Below are 21,005 nucleotides of genomic sequence, written 5' to 3'. Positions count from 1 at the left end.
TCCAGCCTACACTTTCTGCTTAACCTATGAGAATCCAGACGGTAATTTCAAGGTAAGTTACAAGCCACGCCAGCCAGCAAGGCTTGCTTGTCTTCTGGGACTGGCAAAACGTTCTCCTGTGGTGTGTGAAAAGAGATTAGAGCTTGATATCCACTGGGCTAGGGAAAATCTTGGTGTTGGGGTTTCCTTTCCTCCCTTCCGCTCTGTTCTGTCTGTCTGATACTGTTAGCTCAGAGCAGTGAAGGCCTGCTGATGACAAAATAAATACATAAATACAGTAGATTAAACAGGGGCTGGGTGGTGGCACACTTGGTTTAGTGCACATATTACCATGCATGAGGACCTAAGTGTGAGTCCCCGGTCCCCACCTGTAGGGGGTAAGCTTCACAAGTGATGAAACAGGGCTGCGGGTGTCTCTCTGTCTCTCCTCCTCTCTCTCCTTTCCTTCTCAATTTCTCTCTGATCTATCAAATAAAATAAATAAAGTTTAAAAAATGGAATAAAGAAAATAAACTTTGGGTATATTTATAAACTTGGTTAAGCTCACACACTACGGTGTGCAAGGACCCATGTTCAAGCCCCCGGTTCCCACCTGCATGGGGAAAGCTTCACAAGTGGTGAAGCAGAGCTGCAGGTGTCTCTCTGTCTCTCTCCCTCTCTATCACCTCTTCCCCTTCTCAATTTCTCTCTATCTCTATACAATAATAAATAAAGATCAAAATAAAAAAAATTAACTTTGCCTTCTGTAAAGAAATTAGGGTGGGAGACATCTACCCTGCAGTGCTCTACAGAGGACTTTGGAAGTGGAGGTAAGAGAAGCCTTGAGGTCTACAAGCCAGGCTGCTGATTGACTGCTAAAAAGGATTTCAGGAATTTATAAAAAAAAAAAAAAAAGACACAAAGCAGACAAGATGAAATCGAATTAAACAAGTGAAGAAATTAGGCAAAAGGACGATGAGGAGCGAAAAATAAATCTGCAGTGAGGCTGTCTGCCCACAGCACATGTTGTAATTTCCTGTGCATTTGCTAGACTGGGTTATACACCCTGTGAGCGGGAAACAAAAACAGTCCTATGATCCACCGGGGAAAACCTCTCTGAGAGTCAGCAGGGTGAGGTAGGGCTCGGAGTAGAATAAGAGGGTTTCTGTTCCCTGCCGCCAAAGACTTCCAGACAAAGACCTCTATCATATATCTCTAGCCTCTTAGTCCTTCTCGGTTGGCCTGGCGCTAGGGAAAACAGAGAAAGGAAGGAGCCTGGTCTCCAGCCAGATAGGTATCTTGCTGGTCTACTCAGGGGTCAGGATGGCCGAGGTGGCTGGATCATAATACTCTGTCTCAAAGTAGTCATGAGGCATCCGACTGCCCACCTGGTTGTTCTGAGTCACAGACAACTGGTGGGGCTGCCAGGGAGTCACAGAGTAGCTTCTGGGGAAGAGGTTCCCAACCAGCTCTTATAGGAGGCCTTTCCTGCCTGCTGTGGTGAGAGTTTTCCTGGCTCTGCTCCTGGAATATGTCCTATCCTGAAGGGCCAAATGCCAGCTGAGGTTGTGAGGGGGGGTGGGTGGCGGAGGGGGGGGTAGTGGCTTGCACTGCAATACCCTTTTTTTTTCTTTCCACAAAACTGTTTTGCATGAGAGAATGAGAAATAGGCTGTGCTGAGAAGATGGAGCCAGGGAAAAGTGAGGACCCCACCCAGAAGCTTAGGCAAACAAATCAGGAAAAATTTAGCCTCTGCACCTGTAAAATGAATGAACTGTTCTGTTTAAAACATTTTCTGATTAGAAAAAGGTGACCTGTTGCCTGCCTTTCATTCCCTCTTGGAAACTCTCTCCGTGTGCATGCTGAGATTTGAAAAGTAAAGGTGGGGAAAGTGGAGGAAATCATTCTTCTTCTCTCTGTTTTTTTTCTTCCTTTCTACTCATTCCCTCCATCCTTTGATGGGCTAAGTAGAACTCGAGGTAGAAGGTTTGTAGGAAGTTTCGCCAAGAAAAGTTCAAATGCTGTGCTGTGGGGTCTCCAGGGAAGTAAATCACACATTTCCTGAAGAAAGTAACTTTGCCTGCAGAGGTGGCCTCCACCAGGTCACTGCCAAAAACATTTTGACAAAACCCAGCCTGAATTTCTTCCTTCAGGAGGATGATCCCAGGGTTTTTTTTTTTTGGTCTGAGGGAGATTCTGGAAGTTAATGCAGATTCCAGGTAAACCCAGACTGACAAGGAGGCAGAGAGCCAGAAAGGGCTAGCTCAACAATATTTTATTTTCTCCTGAGCTTGGAACTTGCAGGGCTATTAACTCATCACTACTGCAGGGGATGGGACCTGGGTGTCCTTAGTGTCTGCTGAAGGGCCACTTTTGGTCAGATGGAGACATGGAGATCTTCTGTGTGGAAGAAGACATGGAGATCTTCAATGTGCACTTCTGTGCAGGCTGCATGTTCAAATCAAAAGCAACAGGTGGAAATGTGGGAGAAATCTTCACATCCATTTACCGGGCGGCATTTTTTTTTTTTTTTTCTAATTTCAGTGTTACCGCTAGGGCTTGGTGCTGGCACTATGAATTCACTGCTCCTGTGGCCATTTTTCTTTCTTTCTTTCTTTCTTTCTTTCTTTCTTTCTTTCTTTCTTTCTTTCTTTTTTTTTTTGGCTAGGACAGAGAGAAATTGAGATGGAGGGGGGAGACAGTGAAGGGGAGAGAAAGATAGACACTTGCAGACCTGCTTCACAAGTAGTGAAGCAGGTCCCCTGTAGGTGGGGGATGGGGGAGGTCGAAGCAGGGGACAATTTAGCAGATCTTGGTATGCAGTCATAGCCTGGCTTGTGTTCTGGTCGAGGAGAAGTCTGCCTCCTGCCCCCTTCTCCCTCCAGATGCCCCAGGACCTTTGCTGTCAAACAATGTCCATTGAATAGTTCTAGGAAGGATGAGGAGGTAGACAGAAATAGAAATGAAAGGCTATCTGGATCTATTTTTTCTGATATCACAAATAAATCTTTAGATTAACAAACTAAAAATTCATTTAGTGTATTCTCCAAACTGTTTCTCCTTTCCTATGAATTTCAACTCCTTGTTCCTAAGCCTATAGTAAAATCATCATCTCTGGCTGAGTCTGCCCACCCACCCCCTTTTTTTTTTTTTTGCTTTTGCATTTTATGGTAAGTTTTTTTGATAGTTTTTTTTAAAAAAATCATTTTACTTGATAAAACAGAGAGAAATTTTGAGAGAGGGAGAGGGAGAAAGAGAGAGACACCTGCAAGAAGTGTTTCACTGCTTGTGAAGCTTTCTTCTGCTGGTGGGGACCAGGGGCTCAAACCAGGTGCACTACCATCCGTCTCCTTTACCATTGTTTTATACGTCCACAAAACCAAGAAAGGATTAGGATTTTTTTTTGGTCAAATTTATTTATTTATTTATTATATTTATTTATTTTCCCTTTTTGTTGCCCTTGTTTTTCATTGCTGTTGTAGTTGTTGTTGTTGATGTCTTCATTGTTAGATAGGGCAGAGAGAAATGGAGAGAGGAGGGGAAGACAGAGAGGGGGAGAGAGAAAGATAGACACCTGCAGACCTGCTTCACAGCCTGTGAAGTGACTCCCCTGCAGGTGGGGAGCCGGGGGCTCGAACCAGGATCCTTATGCCAGTCCTTATGCTTTGGGCCACGTGCGCTTAACCCACTGCGCCACTGCCCGACTCCCTCATATTTATTTTTAATGCTTATTTGTGAAAATAATGATTTACAAGTTTATAAAAATTACAAGGGTATGGTTCTACACCACAAACACCACCACAATTCTACGCCCCACCTCCACCCCGTGAATAACCACTGTAATTTGCACAGAGTCTTAGAGTTTGGCTATTTTAAAAAAAATAAAACAAAAAACCAAAACCAACCAGCCAATAAACAAAAAACCCAAGTTGATGGGTTTTAATTCTTTACATTATGCATCCAAGCAAAATCACTCATGTTCAAAAATCATAGGTCATTGAGTAAGAGATATAAACAAACAATAAGAGTCCTTGAACACAACATGTTAAGGTGCTAAGGATAAAAGACTCTTCTGGAAGGAGGATGACAGCAACACCTCCCTCTACACCCTGCAGTTAACTGACAAGAGAGGACCACGAATGTCTTGCTCTCTACATGACTGCTCATGCCATAAAATGCGGGTGAATGCAGATGTGGGCATCTGGAGACAATGATTGAAGTTAATGCACTCAGGGTCCCCCTTCAGCATGTCATGAACCCTCTATAAAAGTTGGAAGACCAGGAAACTCACCCCATTCCTTTTGAGTCTACATGCCTCTAAGTGGTTTTTTTCTCCTCTCTTCTCCCACCTTCTGCAGCCCATGATGATCCTGGGTCCATATTCTCAAAGGGATTAAAGAATAGGAAAGCTTTTAAGGGAGGGAATTGGACATGGAATTCTGGTAGTGGGAATTGTGTGTAATTGTACCATTTCTTATCCTACGGTCTTGTCAATATTTCCATTTTATAAATAAAAAATAAATAAATACAAAAGAAAGGGAAAGTATAAAGCAAACAAACAAAAAAAAGCCCCACAAAAACTCATCTCTCTGAAACATGGGTGGCTCTCTTGTGATTCCTCCATGTAGATGTAAATCTAGAACCCTACCAGTGAGTTCCCTCTGGCTCTGAAAGATAAAACTCTTGATTTGACCTGCCTGTCGGCCCCCGACTCCCACCACACACTTTTTTTTTTTTTTTTTAATTTTGGAGCTAGGGTATGGAATGTAACAAAACCTAATGCAAAAGATTTTCAAGCATTAGGCATTTCAGGTTCAGTCCAAGACACCACCAAAAGCCAGAGCTGTACAGAGTTCCATTGGGGAAAATAAGAAATAAGAAACAAAGAAAGAAAAATAAAAACAAAATCAGGGATGGACTCAAGACTTTTTGCATACAAGATACCACTGAGCTGTCTTATAGACTCAATTACCTCCACTCCCTCTCCTCTTTCCTCTCTCTCTCTCTCTCTCTCTTTCTCCCTGCCCCCCTTTCCCTTCTCGTTGCTTTTTCCATTTTTTTTTACTGTTAAATCTTTTGGTTTATTACTATAACAAGCATCACAACCCCAGCCTACCCCCCCCCCGCCTCGAATAATCCATTCAAAATAGCTAATCCTTGAGGTAAAGAACTTTAAAGTATAAAATATCATGATTTTTAAAAGAAAAAAAATTCAAAAAATTTCTTTAGCTTGATAAATAGAAATAATCTCTCCTAGTCCTACTCTGATAAACAAAACTGTACTTTATGCAGCAAAGTATGCAGTCACTGGTTGGCAAACTGAAGGTGAGAAGTATGCACTTGCTCATTCTACTGAAATACAGTGCAGTACTGCCACGTTTCATATAGACATTTCTTTTTATAGTTACCAATACTCTTCTGGCAAAGACAGGGTTTGGAATGGCAAAAGCAACAGAAGGTTTAACTCTTGACGCTCTGGGAGGAAATTAGTCTGAGTCTTCATCATCAAGATAGTCCTCGGCATTGCTTAATGTTCGAACTGCATCTGTTCCTTGTTTCTTTTTCAGAAGAGATGCACAGGCTGCATTCGTTGCCATTTCAAGGGCCAGCTTCTTCTCATTGTTTCTTAAGTCAGTTCTAGCACCTTTTGCCAGAAGCAGCTGGACAATATCTGCATAGCCCTTCCATGCGGCAGCGTGCAAAGCTGTGTCTCCCAACTTGTTCTGTTGGTTCAGTTCAATGTTTGGTTGAGTAAATAGCATTCCCACGATATCTTTGTGGCCCCCGTGACAAGCCCAGTACAAGGCAGTGCTTCCTGCTTTGTCCAAACCGTTCACACCAACCCGGTTGTCCAGACACTCCCTCAGCCAGCTCAAGTTGCCTCTCTTTGCAGCCTCATGCAACGGATTGTCGATGGATTCTGCTTGCTCAGCCATATAGTTGCTTGGGATTAATTCCGTCCTTCCCTTGGAGGTGCCTTTCCACCAAGTGGTGTCACTCATGTCAGTAATGTAAATAATATCGCCTTCTTCAAAGTACAATTCATCTGGAGTTGTGGGTTCAAATGTACACAGAGCTCTAAATGCTTTAACTTGTCCTGGCTTGGCTGGTTTGGGGGGCGGCTTGGACATGTCGCTTCCTGGAGCCACCGATCAGAGAGGCTGCACACGAAAGCTGCAAAGCGCCCACCACCGGACACCTGGCCCGAAAGCGCCTTCGCCTCTCCATTTTTTTTTTTTTAAAGTAAGAGACTGGGAGAGATGCAACAGTACTGCTCTACCATCCATGGGGTTTCCAGTGCCTTCCATGGTCTTCCCTTATTGTCCAGGGCTCAAACCTGGACAATCACACATGGTACAGCAAATGTTTTATTGGAAAAACTGACCCCCCCCCACCACACACTTCAGGTCATTCTGAAAGTAGTTTGTCCCAGAAAAGCCATCTCATTCAAATGTAATTAACACAGAGTTGAATGCACAGCACTCAGACAAGATGCTATGTATTATAAGAAAAGTAATACTGTTCTCTGAAGTGTGGAGGAAAAAAAAACTACAAAACAGTTGCAAAAAGTAGATGAAATGTAACACACTATAGAGCAAAATGCTCTTTAATTAACAGAAGAAGGACTGTGGCAAATAAAAAAATATGTAATACTTCCTTTTTACTTCAATTTGGTGTTTCTCAAATTATTTTGTCTTTTTTTTTTTTTTTGTATTCCTCTACACAGTTCTACTGGTACTGTTTCTTATTTACCTCTTTCTTTTGACTAACAACTACCCCAGATACTACTCTTTTAAAAAAGTTATTTATTTATTTATTTGTGAGAAAGAGAAAGAGAGAGAGAGAGAGAACAGCAGAGCCTCATTCTGGGACACTAGGTACTATGTATGCTTTACAAGATGCATTACCACCTGGCCCACTACTTTTCTTTCTTCCATCCTTCCTTCCTTTGTTTTTTTTAATTTAAAAAACTATTTATTTATTAGATAGAGACAGCCAGAAATGAAGAGAGAAGGGGGTGACAGAGGGAGAGAGACACTTGCAGCCCTGCTTCACCACTCGTGAAGCTTTCCCACTGCAGGTGGGGATTGGGGGCTTGAACCTGGGCCCTTGCACACTGTAACATATGTGCTCAACCAGGTGTACCACCACCCAGCTCTCACTTCTTTTTTTTATCAGAGCAAGGTGTTACAGGGGATTAAACCTGGGACTTTAGAGCCTCAGGCAGGAGAGTCTCTTTGCATAATCATTATGCTATCTATTTCTGCTCTTTTCCTCTCTATCTCCCCCTTTCTTCTCAATTTCTCTCTCTGTTTTGTCCAAAATAAATAAAACTATCTATCTATCTATCTATCTATCTATCTATCTATCTATCTATCTACTATTATCTATCTATTCTATATCTATCTAATCTATCTATTCTATTATCTATCTAATCTATCATCTATCTATTCTATTATCTAATCTATCATCTATCATCTATCTATTCTATTATCTATCTATCTATCTATCTATTTTTTTTAAATCCTATGTAAAAATGTATCTTCATAGCACATCCACCTTGGGGCTTGACCAAATCTCTAGGCGCCCAGACATACTGATGGAGAAAATCAGCCACCACACAAAGTGATCTCAGTGAGCTTCTTATTGTCTTCTAACCTACATTGTTTCAAAGAGAGATGGGTATGTGACAGCGCAGGTTCTAAGCGCTGGGTATTTCTTGCTCTTTCCACTCCTGCCTCAGTAGAGGTGATGCTTCTGAGAAGGAGAGCACTCCCTTTCCCCTATTTCTGGCTGCCTGTGTGCGGTTTTCTGGTCTTGAAGGGATGTAAATGGCTAAATCAACGTTTCCTATGAACCCCTTGTGTGGAGGAGTGGTGGAATCTGTACTGGAATCACAGCTCTGTGCACCTAGATTGGGTCAGCCCAGCCGAGGTTCCAGTTACACACAAGGTCTGGTATCATAGATCATAGATTTTATTTCTCCCAAGTCCTGCCAAGTGATTTCTCTTTGTCCACACAGATGACTGATGTATGTGCACATATGCTGCTGTGCGTTTGGCCTTTGTTCATAATTCCCTTTAAACAGAGATAATTTTTTTTGTGATAAAACTGCTTACATAAAAGATCCATAGACCTTCTATTTTAAGCAAAATTAAATTTCTTCAAAAAAAAAAAAAGGAAGAAATATTGCCTATCGTGTGTGGCCTGAACACAACCCTCAAGGTTAAGAACCTTGAGGTTTGAAAACCAGAAAACCATCAAGGTTTTTTAAAAAGAAGTACATTATTCATAATTATTCTTATCTTGTTATTATTTAATACTTTGAGGACTTATTTTTAACCTTTGATCTCATGCTAGAAGAGGCCATTTAGGTTTATTTTATTTATAGACTGAAAGGAACACAAAAGATACATGACTATACTGACTTATATTTTGTCCTCTTTCGTGTTCCCATTCAACTTGGAAAGGAATTTTGTACTGTTCCCATTCAACTTGGAAAGGAATTTTGTACTGTAGATTAATGTTTGGCCAAGGGTCAGTTGGTGGCTCTCACTTTAGGCCGGGGGGTGGGGGGGTGGGGGGGGGTGGGTGGCAGGGAGAGGCCTGAGAGAATCCAGTCAGCAAGTCAGCAGGCAGCTGTATATATTTCTTCCTTAATCCAGTGTGCGTGGGTGAAATATCAAGCAGAGGTATAAATAAAATATTCCAACTCCACACATGGAATTTGGGTTTAAAAATTCTTCATAAACTTTTTCCATTCCTATCAGCAGTTTTCTTCATTATGGAGGCAGCCAGCAACTTTCCTTTTGGGATTATTTGAGAAGCAGCGATGTCTTCTATTGAAAATTGCAAGTTTTCTGTAAGGCTTTTGCAAAAACTGAGTGACTGTAGAAGAATCATTTTCAAGGGCCAAGGACTTGGGGTCAAATACTTATGCATGAAACTGTCAATAGAGTGCTCATAGCGACTGAAACATGCTTTGCTATTTTCATCTGTCATACCAGGATCGAACTCATGGGTTACTGACAGGTTTTTTTCTTTCTGTTTCCATTTGGTTTTTATTATTTTTTTAAATTATTTTTATTTATAAAAAGGAAACTGACAAAACCATAGAATAATTCCCACCACCAAAACTCTGCATCCTATCCCCTCCCCTGATAGCTTTCCTATTCTGTAACCCTCTGGGAGTATGCATCCAAGGTCATTGTGGGATGCAGAAAGTGGAAGGTCTGGCTTCTGTAATTGCTCCCCTGCTGAACATGGGAGATGACAAGTCCATCCATACTCCCAGCCTGCCTCTCTCTTTCCCTAGTGGTGAAGGGCTCTGGGGAAGCGGAGTTCCAGGACACACTGGTGGGGCTGTCTGTCCAGGAAAGTCTGGTCAGCATCCTGCTAGCGTCTGGAACCTGGTGGTTGACAAGAGAGTTAACATAGAAAGCCAAACAAATTGTTGACCAATCCTGGACCTAAGGGTGGCAATAGTGCAGATGAAGTTAGAGGGGCCCTCCATTTTGTAGACAGCTAGTAGGCATATTTTAGTCAAATTCCAAAGGGTCTGTGGCTATACTATTTTTTTTTCCTTTTTTTTTCCCTAAGTTTGAAATCTGATATGCAGGTGGATCCAAGTTATTGTCTGGAGGAGATGATGTCATGACTGGAAAAGGACCAGAAAGCTGAATCAGGGAAGAGAGTAGCTCCCTAATATGGGAAAGAGGTATAAATATTGTTGACTATAAACCCCATCGATTTGATGTGGTCTGGGGCCCATATTCAGCTTAGAAGCCTATGTTACCTCTGCATCCCTCTAGATCTGAGCTCACATTCTGTGGTCATGAGTAGGAACATTCCAAGCCACCCCAATATCAGGACCCATCTTTCTCAGGGGTAGCATAGAGTATGTTGTCCAGCCTCCATTTGAAGGATGGAACATTCTCTGCCATTGTTGATCCAAGTTGAGGGCAAGGTCCTATGGGGACCCACAAAAGGATCTATTGTGTTGTTGCTGATAGAGTTGACAGGTAACAATGGAGAGAGGGATTTATTTGTGGTCTAGGCCCATCAAGTCTGTTTGGGAATCTCAGGACTCCCTGAATAGGGCCCCAGCTGATGGAATGGCCTGATAGTGACTAAAGAGTCACTGTTAAAATATGCCGGTCTCTTGCCCTTATTCAGCTTTATAGTCCTTGCTTTGCTAAGGTTAGCTTTGGAGTGAGTGAGAGAACTGTAATAGGAAGTAGGTGAGGAGGGTATCTAAGTCTAAGTAGACACTATTTAATTATGACTTGATACTGGCTCACTACAGAATGTTGTGTATGTTTGCTTTCAGGTATATATTTTGCCCTAATTTATGGATACATGTGAACGAACATATGCTGTATCTTATGGGACCTGGTCTATATCTAGGTTTTGTGACTTTGTTAGGAAGTGAACCTCCTGGAATGGAATTAGAGAATACCATGAAAGAAAGGTCTCACCTGAGTAATGAGGGTGAAGGGTTGACATTCCATGCTGACGTCTCTGGACACAGTCTAAAGTGAAGCACGCTGAGGTGGTACTCCTTGGGTTGATTATGTTGGGATCAGTGATGCAATATCATTTGGTATGAATTGAGAGAAGCATGCAGCAAAGTGAACCCCACCCTAGAGTTTCCAGGACTTGGGGGAACTATAGGCTCTATAGAGGAAGCGGGAGATTCCCGTCGTCTTAGGGTTTAAGAAGACAACAGTTATTGCAATAATCACATTGTTTGGCGATTGGGTTAACTTTGAAAAATCCCTTTGTTAGGATTTGCTGTATCATACACACCATCACCATATTTTATGTCCTTTGACATTATTTGCATATAGCTGTGCCATTGGTTGCTTTTGTTCTCTCTGAATTAAGCTTTTAAGAGAGTCAACATATCAAAGACTCAGCCTACGTATTAAAAAGACTCAGTCTGTGCTTTAAAAAGTTTGAGACATTCAATCAGTTTTTCCACTCTCATATAACTTAAACAGTGATTTATATGACTACAAATTAATAGGAGTGTACATAAACACCATTCCCACCACCAAAAGACTGTGTCCCATCCTATCCCCTGGCCCATGAAGCTGAACATCCACCCTCACCCTCTACCCAGGGATTTTACTTTGGTGCCCTACTCCAAATTTAGTCAGATCCTGCTTTGGGTTTCCCTTTCTGTTCTTCTTTATCAGCTTCTGTTTATAAGTGGGATCATCCCATACTTGTCTTTATCTTTCTGACTTAGCTCACATAACATAATTCCTTCCAGCTCCATCAGATGTCCTCAAGGAAGGGCCCACCTTGTGGTTTGTAAACTAACAAGCCTTAGTTTTAGGACCTTTTTTTCTCAACTACCTTTGGGGCAGTAACATAATCATGAACATTCTGGAGCTCCAATCAAAGAAAATCTGAGTACATTTGCCTTGGGTTTGGTAGGAGACTCTTTGGAGTAATTTCTACATGTGATCAAGGGACTAACTGCAATTTTTCTGCAGGATGTGCTAACATTACAGTCCTGTAACACTAACTTTTCTGGCACCTTACACCAGAGCTTTGTGTGGAGTCAAGAAAAGAGTTTATAAATGTATGTGCAGACCTGGGGAGATAATATAATGGTTCTGCAAAGGCTTTTATGCCTCTGAGGTTCTGCATTACCACATTCGATCCCCAGCACCACCATAAGACAGAGCTGAGCAGTGATCTTCTCTCCCTTTCTCTTCTTATCTCTCCCTCTCCTTACCTCCCTCCCTCCTCTTTCCCCCTCCCTCTCTATACATATATATGTATGTATATATTCACATACATATTTAATTTATAAACTACTTAAAAATGTATGTAAAAAGGAAAAAACAAGTCTGCGGGAGAGTCCTCCACACATGAAATATGTAAAGTCTCAAGTAGAGAAGTTTGTTTGTAGTAACCACCAGTCAGAATAGAAATTCCCCCCTTTTGAAAATATAGTCCATCATGCTGCATTGACACATTTATTTATCATCATATTTATTTTGCCCATGCCAGGATATTGCTACTACAGATCAACTTTTAAAAAATATTTTATTTATTTATTAATGAAAGGGATAGAAGGATATATATGGAGAGAGAGAGAGAGAGAGAGAGAGAGAACCAGAGATCACTGTGGTACATGTGCTGCTGACTGGGACTGAACTCGGGACCTCATGTTTGAGAGTTTGACACTTACTTAGCCACTGAGCCATCTCCTGGACCACTCAATTTTTTTCCCCAGGAAGAAAGAGACAAAGAGTCAGTGAGAGAGAGGGAAATAACAACACTGGAACTTCTTCCAGTTCAGTGGGGTCTGGGATTGAACCTGGGTCTTGAGCATGACAGATCAGGTACAGTATTCAGGTAAGCTATTTTGCTAGTTGTACAATCTATTCTTTAAAAGGTTTTATCTATTGGGCAAGGGGGTAGATAGCATAATGGTTATGCAAAGAGATTCTTATGCCTGAGGCTCTGAAGTCCCAGGTTCAATCCCCTGCACCATCAAAAGCCAGAGCTGAGCAGTGCTCTGTTAAAAAAAAAAAAAAAAGATTTCATCTATCTGCCTATCTATCATCTATCTATTTCAGTATCATTTTATTAAGGGATTGTTGATTTCCATGACTGTTGTCACAAGAGTATATTCTACATTTCCCAAAGATGGGTATCAACATAGATGCCGCTCTCCACCAACCCATCATCCCATTCCACCATAGGAATTTACATTCCCAACCTTGCTTAGCGCTCCTCCCTTCTCACTTATGAGTTCTCAGATGTGCTGCAAGGACCCACTGCCCACTGAGGATTCACCTAAATTGTTCTTTGCTTTGTTTCTGATCCCATCTGTGAGTGATATCATTGAACATTCATTCTTATCCTTCTAACTTCTTCTGCTAAACATGATTCCCTCTAGTTCAACACACACTCTAGCAAAGGTGAAGATTTAACCATTTATTACTGCTCTGTAGTAGTATAGTACTCCATACTATATTTATGCGACAACTTACATACTTTTTAAATGTTTTGGGTAGAGACACAGAAGAAAGGAGGGTATAGATAGACCCGCAACACTGCTTCACAGTTCATGAAGCTCCCCTCCCTGCAGGTGAGGAGCAGAGTCTTCAGTCTGGGTCCTTGTTCATAGCAGCATGTGAACTCTACCCTAAGTGCCACCATCTGGCTATGCACCACCACAACTTTTCAAATATTTATTTATATGAGAAAGAGAGAAACCAGAGCACTACTAAGTTCTGGCATAAATAGTGCTGGGAATTGACCATGGGGGTCTAGGGTATATGTACATTGTATAAAATAACCATGCTTTTCCTTTTCTCTGAGAACTATGCAGAAGAGACTTATCTGAATTATTGTTTTTACATGTTTTGTGGTTAAGCCATTGGCTGCTCTCAAGTTGCACTCAGATTGCTCTTCTGAAAGGTGAATATTTATTTATTTAATTATTTATTTATACACATCTGAGGTCTTAGGTATGCATGGCTTCACTGTCCCAGGATACTTTTTCATTCAGATAGACAGAGAAACAGAATGGAAGGGAGAGACACCATAGTACTGAAATATTCCTTGGTGCCATGATACCTCTCATGGGGTGCCAGTGTTCTAACCTGGACCAGGCACATGAGCCATTCTCTGGCTAAAATTTTAGTTCTCTCACTCTCCCCCTTCTTCTCCTTTATTCAACAGAGACAGCCAGAAATCAAGGGGGAAGGGGGAGACAGAGAAGGAGAGAGACAGAGAGAAACCTGCAGCCCTGATTCAACACTTATGAAGCTTTCCTCCTACAGGTGGGGACCAGGGGCTTGAACCCGGGTCCTTGTACACTGTAATGTGTGTGCCTAACAGCTTAACTGTGTGCCACCACCTGACCCCTCCTTTTCTTTTTTCCTTTTAATTTTTTTGTATTTATTTACTTTCCCTTTTGTTGCCCTTGTTGTTTTATAGTTGTTGTAGTTATTATCGTTGTTGTTATTGATGTCATTGTTGTTGGATAGAACAGAGAGAAATGGAGAGAGGAGAGAAGACAGAGAGGGGGAGAGAAAGACAGACACCTGCAGACCTGCTTCACCACCTGTGAAGCGACTCCCCTGCAGGTGGGGAGCCGGGGGCTGGAGCCGGGATCCTTGCACTTTGTGACACATGCGCTTAACCCGCTGTGCTACAGCCCAACTCCTCCTCCTCTCTTTTTCTAACTCCTCTACCGTCTCAATTTCTCTCTGTCTTGTCAAATATGAAAGAAAAACAAAAGAGGAAAAAATGGCCCTGTGAGTTGAGTGGTGGATTCATCCAGTAGGCACTGAGCCCCAGTGTTAACCCTGGTAGCAATAAGGGGGAAATAAAAACTTCTATGCATTCATCTTACTGTCACTGGGGCCGGTGATTTTGACACCTGTCAAAAGTAAAGGTGGGTTGGTTGACTGGAGGGTTCTCTCTGTTCCCAATTAATTTTTGTGAGCTGTCCTTGGCGAGCTCAATGGTGAAGAACACTGAGGGTTGGGAATCTGCTTCAGTAGGCAAAGCACAGAATTTAGCATATGAGCAACGTAAAATGGCTAAGAGCATAATGGTCATGGGGAAGTAGGCCACAGTTTCTGGCTGGTGCTGTCTCCTTGTTTTGGTGAAGACTGACATTGTTAGAAAAACAAAACAAAACAACCCAGGAAGCATTTTTCTGTCAACACATCAACTAATAGACTTCAGATGGGAGGATGGATTCTATATCGTCCCACTCCTTCCTTTCCTGTTCTTCTGGTCCTTAGACTATCCCCCTGGCATCCTCTTCCTGTGATGGTGGTCTGGTCTGGATGTGGGCATGCAGTCCCCTCTGCCACCCTCATCACCACACCCACACTTGCTAACATTCCTCCTTTGCTCTCTTTTTCAAGGCCAGAGCTGTGGAAATATCCCGGAGAGAATCATTTGTTTCTCCTTTATTCTTCATTTATCAAATTTGTCTTACTATTTTCCCCGCTCTTAATTAACTTGCCAGGAAAATGATATCTATAAATGGACTTCAACTTATATTTGTGAGTAAGTGGTTCGAACCACAAGTGACAAAACAGAGCTCTAAGTGCAGTTGTAGATATTCTTTGATTTCATGTGATCGCACTGTTAACAGCAACGTTTATGATAATGAAGCAGAGGCCAATTACTGTTGACCACATTACTAAGAGCCTTTTCAGGCAAATGCTTCTTCATTAGAGAATACTTTGATTAGTTACAGAAACTGTTATACTAAATTAAAGCAAGGTTTTATTAATATTTACCGACTGTTTTTTTTTGAATTTTCTTTCTCTTCATCTTTTTGTGCAAGCGTATTGTCCAATTTTCCCTTTAGTTTGGGAATTTACATGCAAGGAAGATTGTGCCAAGTTAAAATCTCACCTCCCACTCCCAAAGGCCCTTAGAAAGTATGATATGTGTCACTCAAAGATTTAAGGAGAGATTCAGGAATGGTTCCATGCTAGAGTCAGTGAGAACTCAATCATTCTTATTTTTAAAATATGTTTAATAAACATTTTATTTATTTATTTATTTACTTTGGTCAGAGATAGAAAGAAGTTCTGAAAGGGGAGGGAGAAGTAGAAATGGAGAGAAAGAGAGACACCTGCAGCCCTGTTCACCACTCCTGAAACTTCCCACCTTCACATGGGAAATAGAGGCTTGAGCACTGATGAGGGCATTACTGCCTGACACCTCTGGAAAGCTGTCCTGTGATTAGCTTTGGGGAGGAAATGAAAACTTCCCTTGGCTACCCCAAATCAATGTACTTTGTTTATTTTTATGTATGACTGACTGGTCAGTATGTCCCTACCACTCCTGTTAGTCTCTGTCTCCGGAAAGCAAAAGCGATGTCAACCCCAAATCCCCATAATTGCTATTATATGTAGATGAATCTGCTGTTTAATGTTGCTTTCTCATATTTTACTGAATTTAGGGCTGGAGAGATAGCTCACTGGGTGAGCGATGACATGACTCCTGATTCTATGGGGTCTTTCACTCTTTCCCTCTGTCTCTCTACTTCAATGAAAAGGTCAGTCTGGGAATGATTAAACAGTACATGGACTTTCAGCTCTTCAAATATACACATGTCCTTATAATTATATTTGTATATAGTATGTACTTATATTTGTATATAGTCTACTTAAGTTAGCTAAAAGTTGGGAGGAGTCCCAAGGACAGAGCTTGTTTTGTCTCTGTTCACCATTGTTCTGTCAGCTTAGTTTTGAGGGATGAATGAAGTAGAAAACATTGTCTACTTGTCCTTTATTCTCTAGTTTAGAGTTTTAGGGAGGTCAGGTAAAAGCTGAAGAACCAACAGTGTACTATGCTCAGTCAGGTTGAGAAGTCGTGGCTTCACAAAACCATGTAATGGGGGTTCAGGTGCTATTATTAGTTGACACAAGATAGACCACAATTTCCCAAATATAATTTTCCCAGTTGGACTTTATTACATTTGTCAGATACTGGAGAATTATATAGTGAGCAAGAATGAAATGCTTTCAAGGACACTTACTATTATTCCAACAAATCTGCAGTCCCATGTCAGCTCTGCAAGATTCAGATCTTGCTTTCATCTCTTACAAGTAATAAGGGTTACAGTGGCATCAAGAATGCAAGCTAAGAATATAAGATAAATATAACACACTATGCCTTTGAGAAAATATAGAAATGAGACTATTTTATACAAAAATAGTTATAACTCTTATCTATGTTCAGAAGGTCTATTATCCCCCAAAAGATAAGTAGCTTTTTTCCCCCTTCTGGCAGATAATTAATAGTTTCATGTCTCTATTTACCTTGTCCAAACCTAACTGCTAGGGAGTAAAAGAAAAGCATGAGCACACTCAATATGTTAATTATAAGTTTGTGACACTTTAAAATGTACCCTGAATACAGTGGTCTCAAAGATTCTAAAATCCATGTCAAAAATTAATCACAACAGAACAGAGTCACAGAAACATGTTCTAGAAGTGACCGTTTCTATTTGCTTCTTATTTAGCTATCATGTCTTTGAATAGAACTGGTGTTCCTTTTTATTTCCTCCCTTGTTAAATTTATATATAAGGTTTATTCTCTGTGTAATGAAGGTAGTGGGAATTTAACCATAGCCTAGATGTTGTGAGACTAAGTTGTGTATGATGCTTTAAAATTTTTAATAAATTTGAATTAAAGACAAAGGTTTATAATAAAAATTTTATGTTTAATCTCTTTCCTGGAGATTACCAGTCATATGAACATATTAAATGTTCTTGGAAGAAAAAAGTCAACAAAGATGCTTTAACATACATATTTTTTTAAAAAAAAAATGTTTATAAAAGGAAACATTGACTAAGCCATAGGATAAGAGGGAGTACAGCTTCACACAATTCCCACCACCGGAACTCTGCATCCCATCCCCTGATAGCTTTCTTAGTCTTTAACTCTCTGAGAGTATGGACCCAAAGTCATTGTGGGATGCAGAAAGTGGGAGGTCTGGCTTCTGTAATTGTTTCCCCGATGAACATGGGCGTTGACAGGTCAATCCAGCCTCTCTCTCTCTCTTTCTTTAGTGGGGTGGGGCTCTGGGGAAGCGGAGCTCCAGGACACGCTGGTGGGGTTGTCTGTCCAGGAAAGTCTGGTTGGCATCCTGCTAGCATCTGGAACCTGGTGGTTGACAAGAGAGTTAACATAGAAAGCCAAACAAATTGTTGACCAATCCTGGACCTAAGGGCTGGAATAGTGCAGATGAAGAGTTGGGGGGGTCCCCTCCATTTTGTAGATAGCTAGTAGGCATATTTTAGTTATACTTTAAAGGGTCTGTGGCTATACTAGTTTTTTTTCTTTTTCTTTTTTTTTTTCCCTGAGCCTGAAATCTGATATGCAGGTGGATCCAAGTTATTGTCTGGGGAGATGATGTCATGGCTGGAAAAAGGACCAGAAAGCTGGATCAGGGAAGAGAGTAGCTCCCAAATATGGGAAAGGTGTATAAATATTGTTGACTGTAAACCCCATCGATTTGATGTGATCTGGAGTTTTTTCTATTTACATTAATTTTTTTTAATTGTGTGATTAATGGTTTACATCTGACAGCAAAACATGATAGTTTGTACATGCTTAACATTTCCCAGTTTTCCACATAACAATTCAACCCCCACTGGGTCCTCTTCTGCCATCACGTTCCATGACCTGATTCCCCCCCACCCCAAGTCCCCTAGTCCTTTACTTTGGTGCAACACACCAACTCCAGTCCAAGTTCTGCTTCGTTTTCACCAGTAATTTCCCTTCTGATCTTATTTTTCAACTTCCGTCTATGAGTGAGTGAGATCATCCCATATTCATCCTTTTGTTTCTGACTTATCTCACTTAACATGATTTCTTCAAGCTCCATCCAAAATGAGATGATGAAGGTGAATTCACCACAGTATATAGTTTTACTGGGTCTTCAGAAGCCTCCATTATTTATTTACTTAGTCAATGCTCAGAGGGACTGAGCACCAATAACATATCTTTGTATTAGGAGGTTGCCAACGAGAGCAGGCAGACTGGTCTTTCTTGCCATGTCATCTATGAGAAGAAGGAGACCCTGAGAATCAGGCAAAGAAAATGTCTTTTTACATTTATCCTAGGAACTTGGCTTGGCTTTTAGTCACTTCCTCAAATAGCATGAGGTCTTCCTGGCTTCTCTTGAACTAATTCCCTTTAATGCTAGTTTCTTCAGTGGAATGGATGGTAACTTCCCTGTAAATCTCATTGCTTCTAACAATTTGTTTTTAGCTTGAGAGAAAGAAGTTTTAAGTCTTTATTTGTTTTCTCGGCCATGTTTATTTCTGGGGCTTGATGCCAGCACTATGAATCCACCTCTCACAGAATCTGCTTTTCCTCCCCCCCATTTCTTTTCTTTTTAAAAAATATATTTATGTTTTATTATCTTTATTTATTGGATAGAGACAAACAGAAATCAAGAGGGGAGTGAGAAGTAGAGAAGGAGGGAGACAGAGACACCTGCAGTCCTGCCTCACCACTTGTGAAGCTTTCCCCTGCAGGTGGGGACCAGGGACATGAACCTGGGTCCTTGTGCACTGTAATGTATGCGCTTAACCAGGTGCACCACTGTCTGCCCCTCTTCCGTTTCTGTTTCATTAGTAGATCAGAGACAATTGTGTGGAGGGGCAGGACAGAGTGGGAGAGAGAGAAAGAGAGACCCCTGGAGCCCAGCTTCACTACTCATGAAGCAGGTGGGGACTGGTGGCTTGAATGCAAATCCTTGCAGAGTAACACATGCTCTGAACTGGGTACATGTGCCATGAAGAAAACTATTCTTTTTTTTTTTTTTTTAATTTTTTATTTAAGAAAGGATTAACGAACAAAACCATAAGGTAGGAGGGGTACAACTCCACACAATTCCCACCACCCAATCTCCATAACCCACCCCCTCCCCTGATAGCTTTCCCATTCTCTAGCCCTCTGGGAGCATGGACCCAGGGTCACTGAGGGTTGCAGAAGGTAGAAGGTCTGGCTTCTGTAATTGCTTCCCCGCTGAACATGGGCGTTGACTTGTCGGTCCATACTCCCAGTCTGCCTCTCTCTTTCCCTAGTAAGGTGTGTCTCTGGGGAAGCTGAACTCCAGGACATATTGGTGGGGTCTTCAATCCAGGGAAGCCTGGCCAGCATCCTGGTGGCATCTGGAACCTGGTGATTGAAAAGAGAGTTAACATACGGAGCCAAACAAATTGTTGAGCAAGGAAAACTATTCTTATATCCACTTTTTTTTTTTTTTTGTTGTTGTTGATGAGTCTCTTCATTGTAAATCTGACCACTTCATGTAGATGTGGTGAGGCAATATGCTGGTGACCGTGGAGGGGAGCCCCGACAGAGTGGTGATGTCAGCCTTGGCGACGGAAGGTGGACTGTTGGTGGATCCAGACTGTGCTGGTGTGCAAAGCATTGTGGGTAGGCTGAAGACACTTAAAAGGACGACAGTGGGAACCCTCGCTCCTTTTGGCTGCTGCTTCTTCTCCTGGTCAGACACATCTCGGAGAAGGTGCTCCAGGCATCCATCTGCCACGGCTACTTATCCTGGAAACTGAACATGTGTGACTCTGCTAACTGGTAAACTTTTAGACCCCTCTACAGCCATGAGCAACCATTACCAGAGCTTATAATTATTTTATGGGACTAAACTTTTGATAACTATATTCAGACCTTATGGACCTAGCGTACTCTTCACCTTTGATGATAAGTGCTTATTTTCCTTTTACCTGTTTCACCTAATAAACCGTGTAGCATTTAAACCAGCTACCGCTGTGAATCCTTTTCCACACAGCACCAAACACCAAACCCTTTTTAAGTTAATTAACAACACACAGACAGCATCTATGTGCTCAGCCTAGCATCTAGAGCTATCTAGAGCAACATGTTCAAAGAACAAGTTGACTGACACCTGGTATGTGCGTTGGAGGTTGGGGGGGCAGCTGAGGTGCTGGGGACTGGGGAGGTGGGACATTTTCTCCAGATGCATCTGCCGAGTCAGTTGCCTCTGTTCCATTTGTATATTTCCTCCCTCAGTTCTCCTCTCAAGCCATTTCCTGCTCTGCTCCAGCCTCATCACCCCTTTGCTTTCCGGTTTCCTTCATGGTATATAGTTGTGGTTCCAAATCTCTCCAGCAGTGGTCCCCGTCCCTTCCAGCTCCTCACCCCACACTGGACTTCCACACAGCATCCTCTGGCTGACCTGCTGGAGCTTGGGGTGGAGGCCTTTGGCAAGTCCCACAATATGTTTTGTCAATCAGATTTTTTTTTCCTCTCAGATTTTAATCCCTTGTGTATTTTTAAGAGGAAATTTAATCTGCCTGTTTCAGTTCATGTCTGATGACAGTAACTCTTCACAGGCTTGTGTTGTAAGACTTATTTGATGTTCAAGAACTCTTATGAAGTTTTCCATAGTATTTAAAAAACTGTCTTGCTAGAACCTGTAAGTAGCCCTTGGCTAGCTATAAACTAACTCCAATATGACACAGTAT

General features: G+C 41.7%; 1 protein-coding gene across 1 annotated transcript; it reads right to left on the bottom strand.

Moving 5' to 3' along the window:
• Positions 1–5,207: 5,207 nt before the first annotated feature.
• On the bottom strand, positions 5,208–6,131 carry LOC103124391 (osteoclast-stimulating factor 1). The gene has a single exon (XM_007535117.3). It carries the CDS (start codon positions 6,108–6,110, stop codon positions 5,466–5,468), a length of 645 nt encoding a protein of 214 aa, XP_007535179.1. The 5' UTR covers positions 6,111–6,131; the 3' UTR covers positions 5,208–5,465.
• Between the last annotated feature and the right edge of the window lie 14,874 nt (positions 6,132–21,005).

This window comes from Erinaceus europaeus, chromosome 8 (assembly GCF_950295315.1).
Source record: "Erinaceus europaeus chromosome 8, mEriEur2.1, whole genome shotgun sequence".
NCBI lineage: Eukaryota > Metazoa > Chordata > Mammalia > Eulipotyphla > Erinaceidae > Erinaceus > Erinaceus europaeus.
This window is presented reverse-complemented; position numbering and strand designations above follow the sequence as displayed.

Bases quoted from the DNA above. Each gene is read 5' to 3' on its own strand.
- LOC103124391 (XM_007535117.3), bottom strand. From the start codon at position 6,110: ATGTCCAAGCCGCCCCCCAAACCAGCCAAGCCAGGACAAGTTAAAGCA.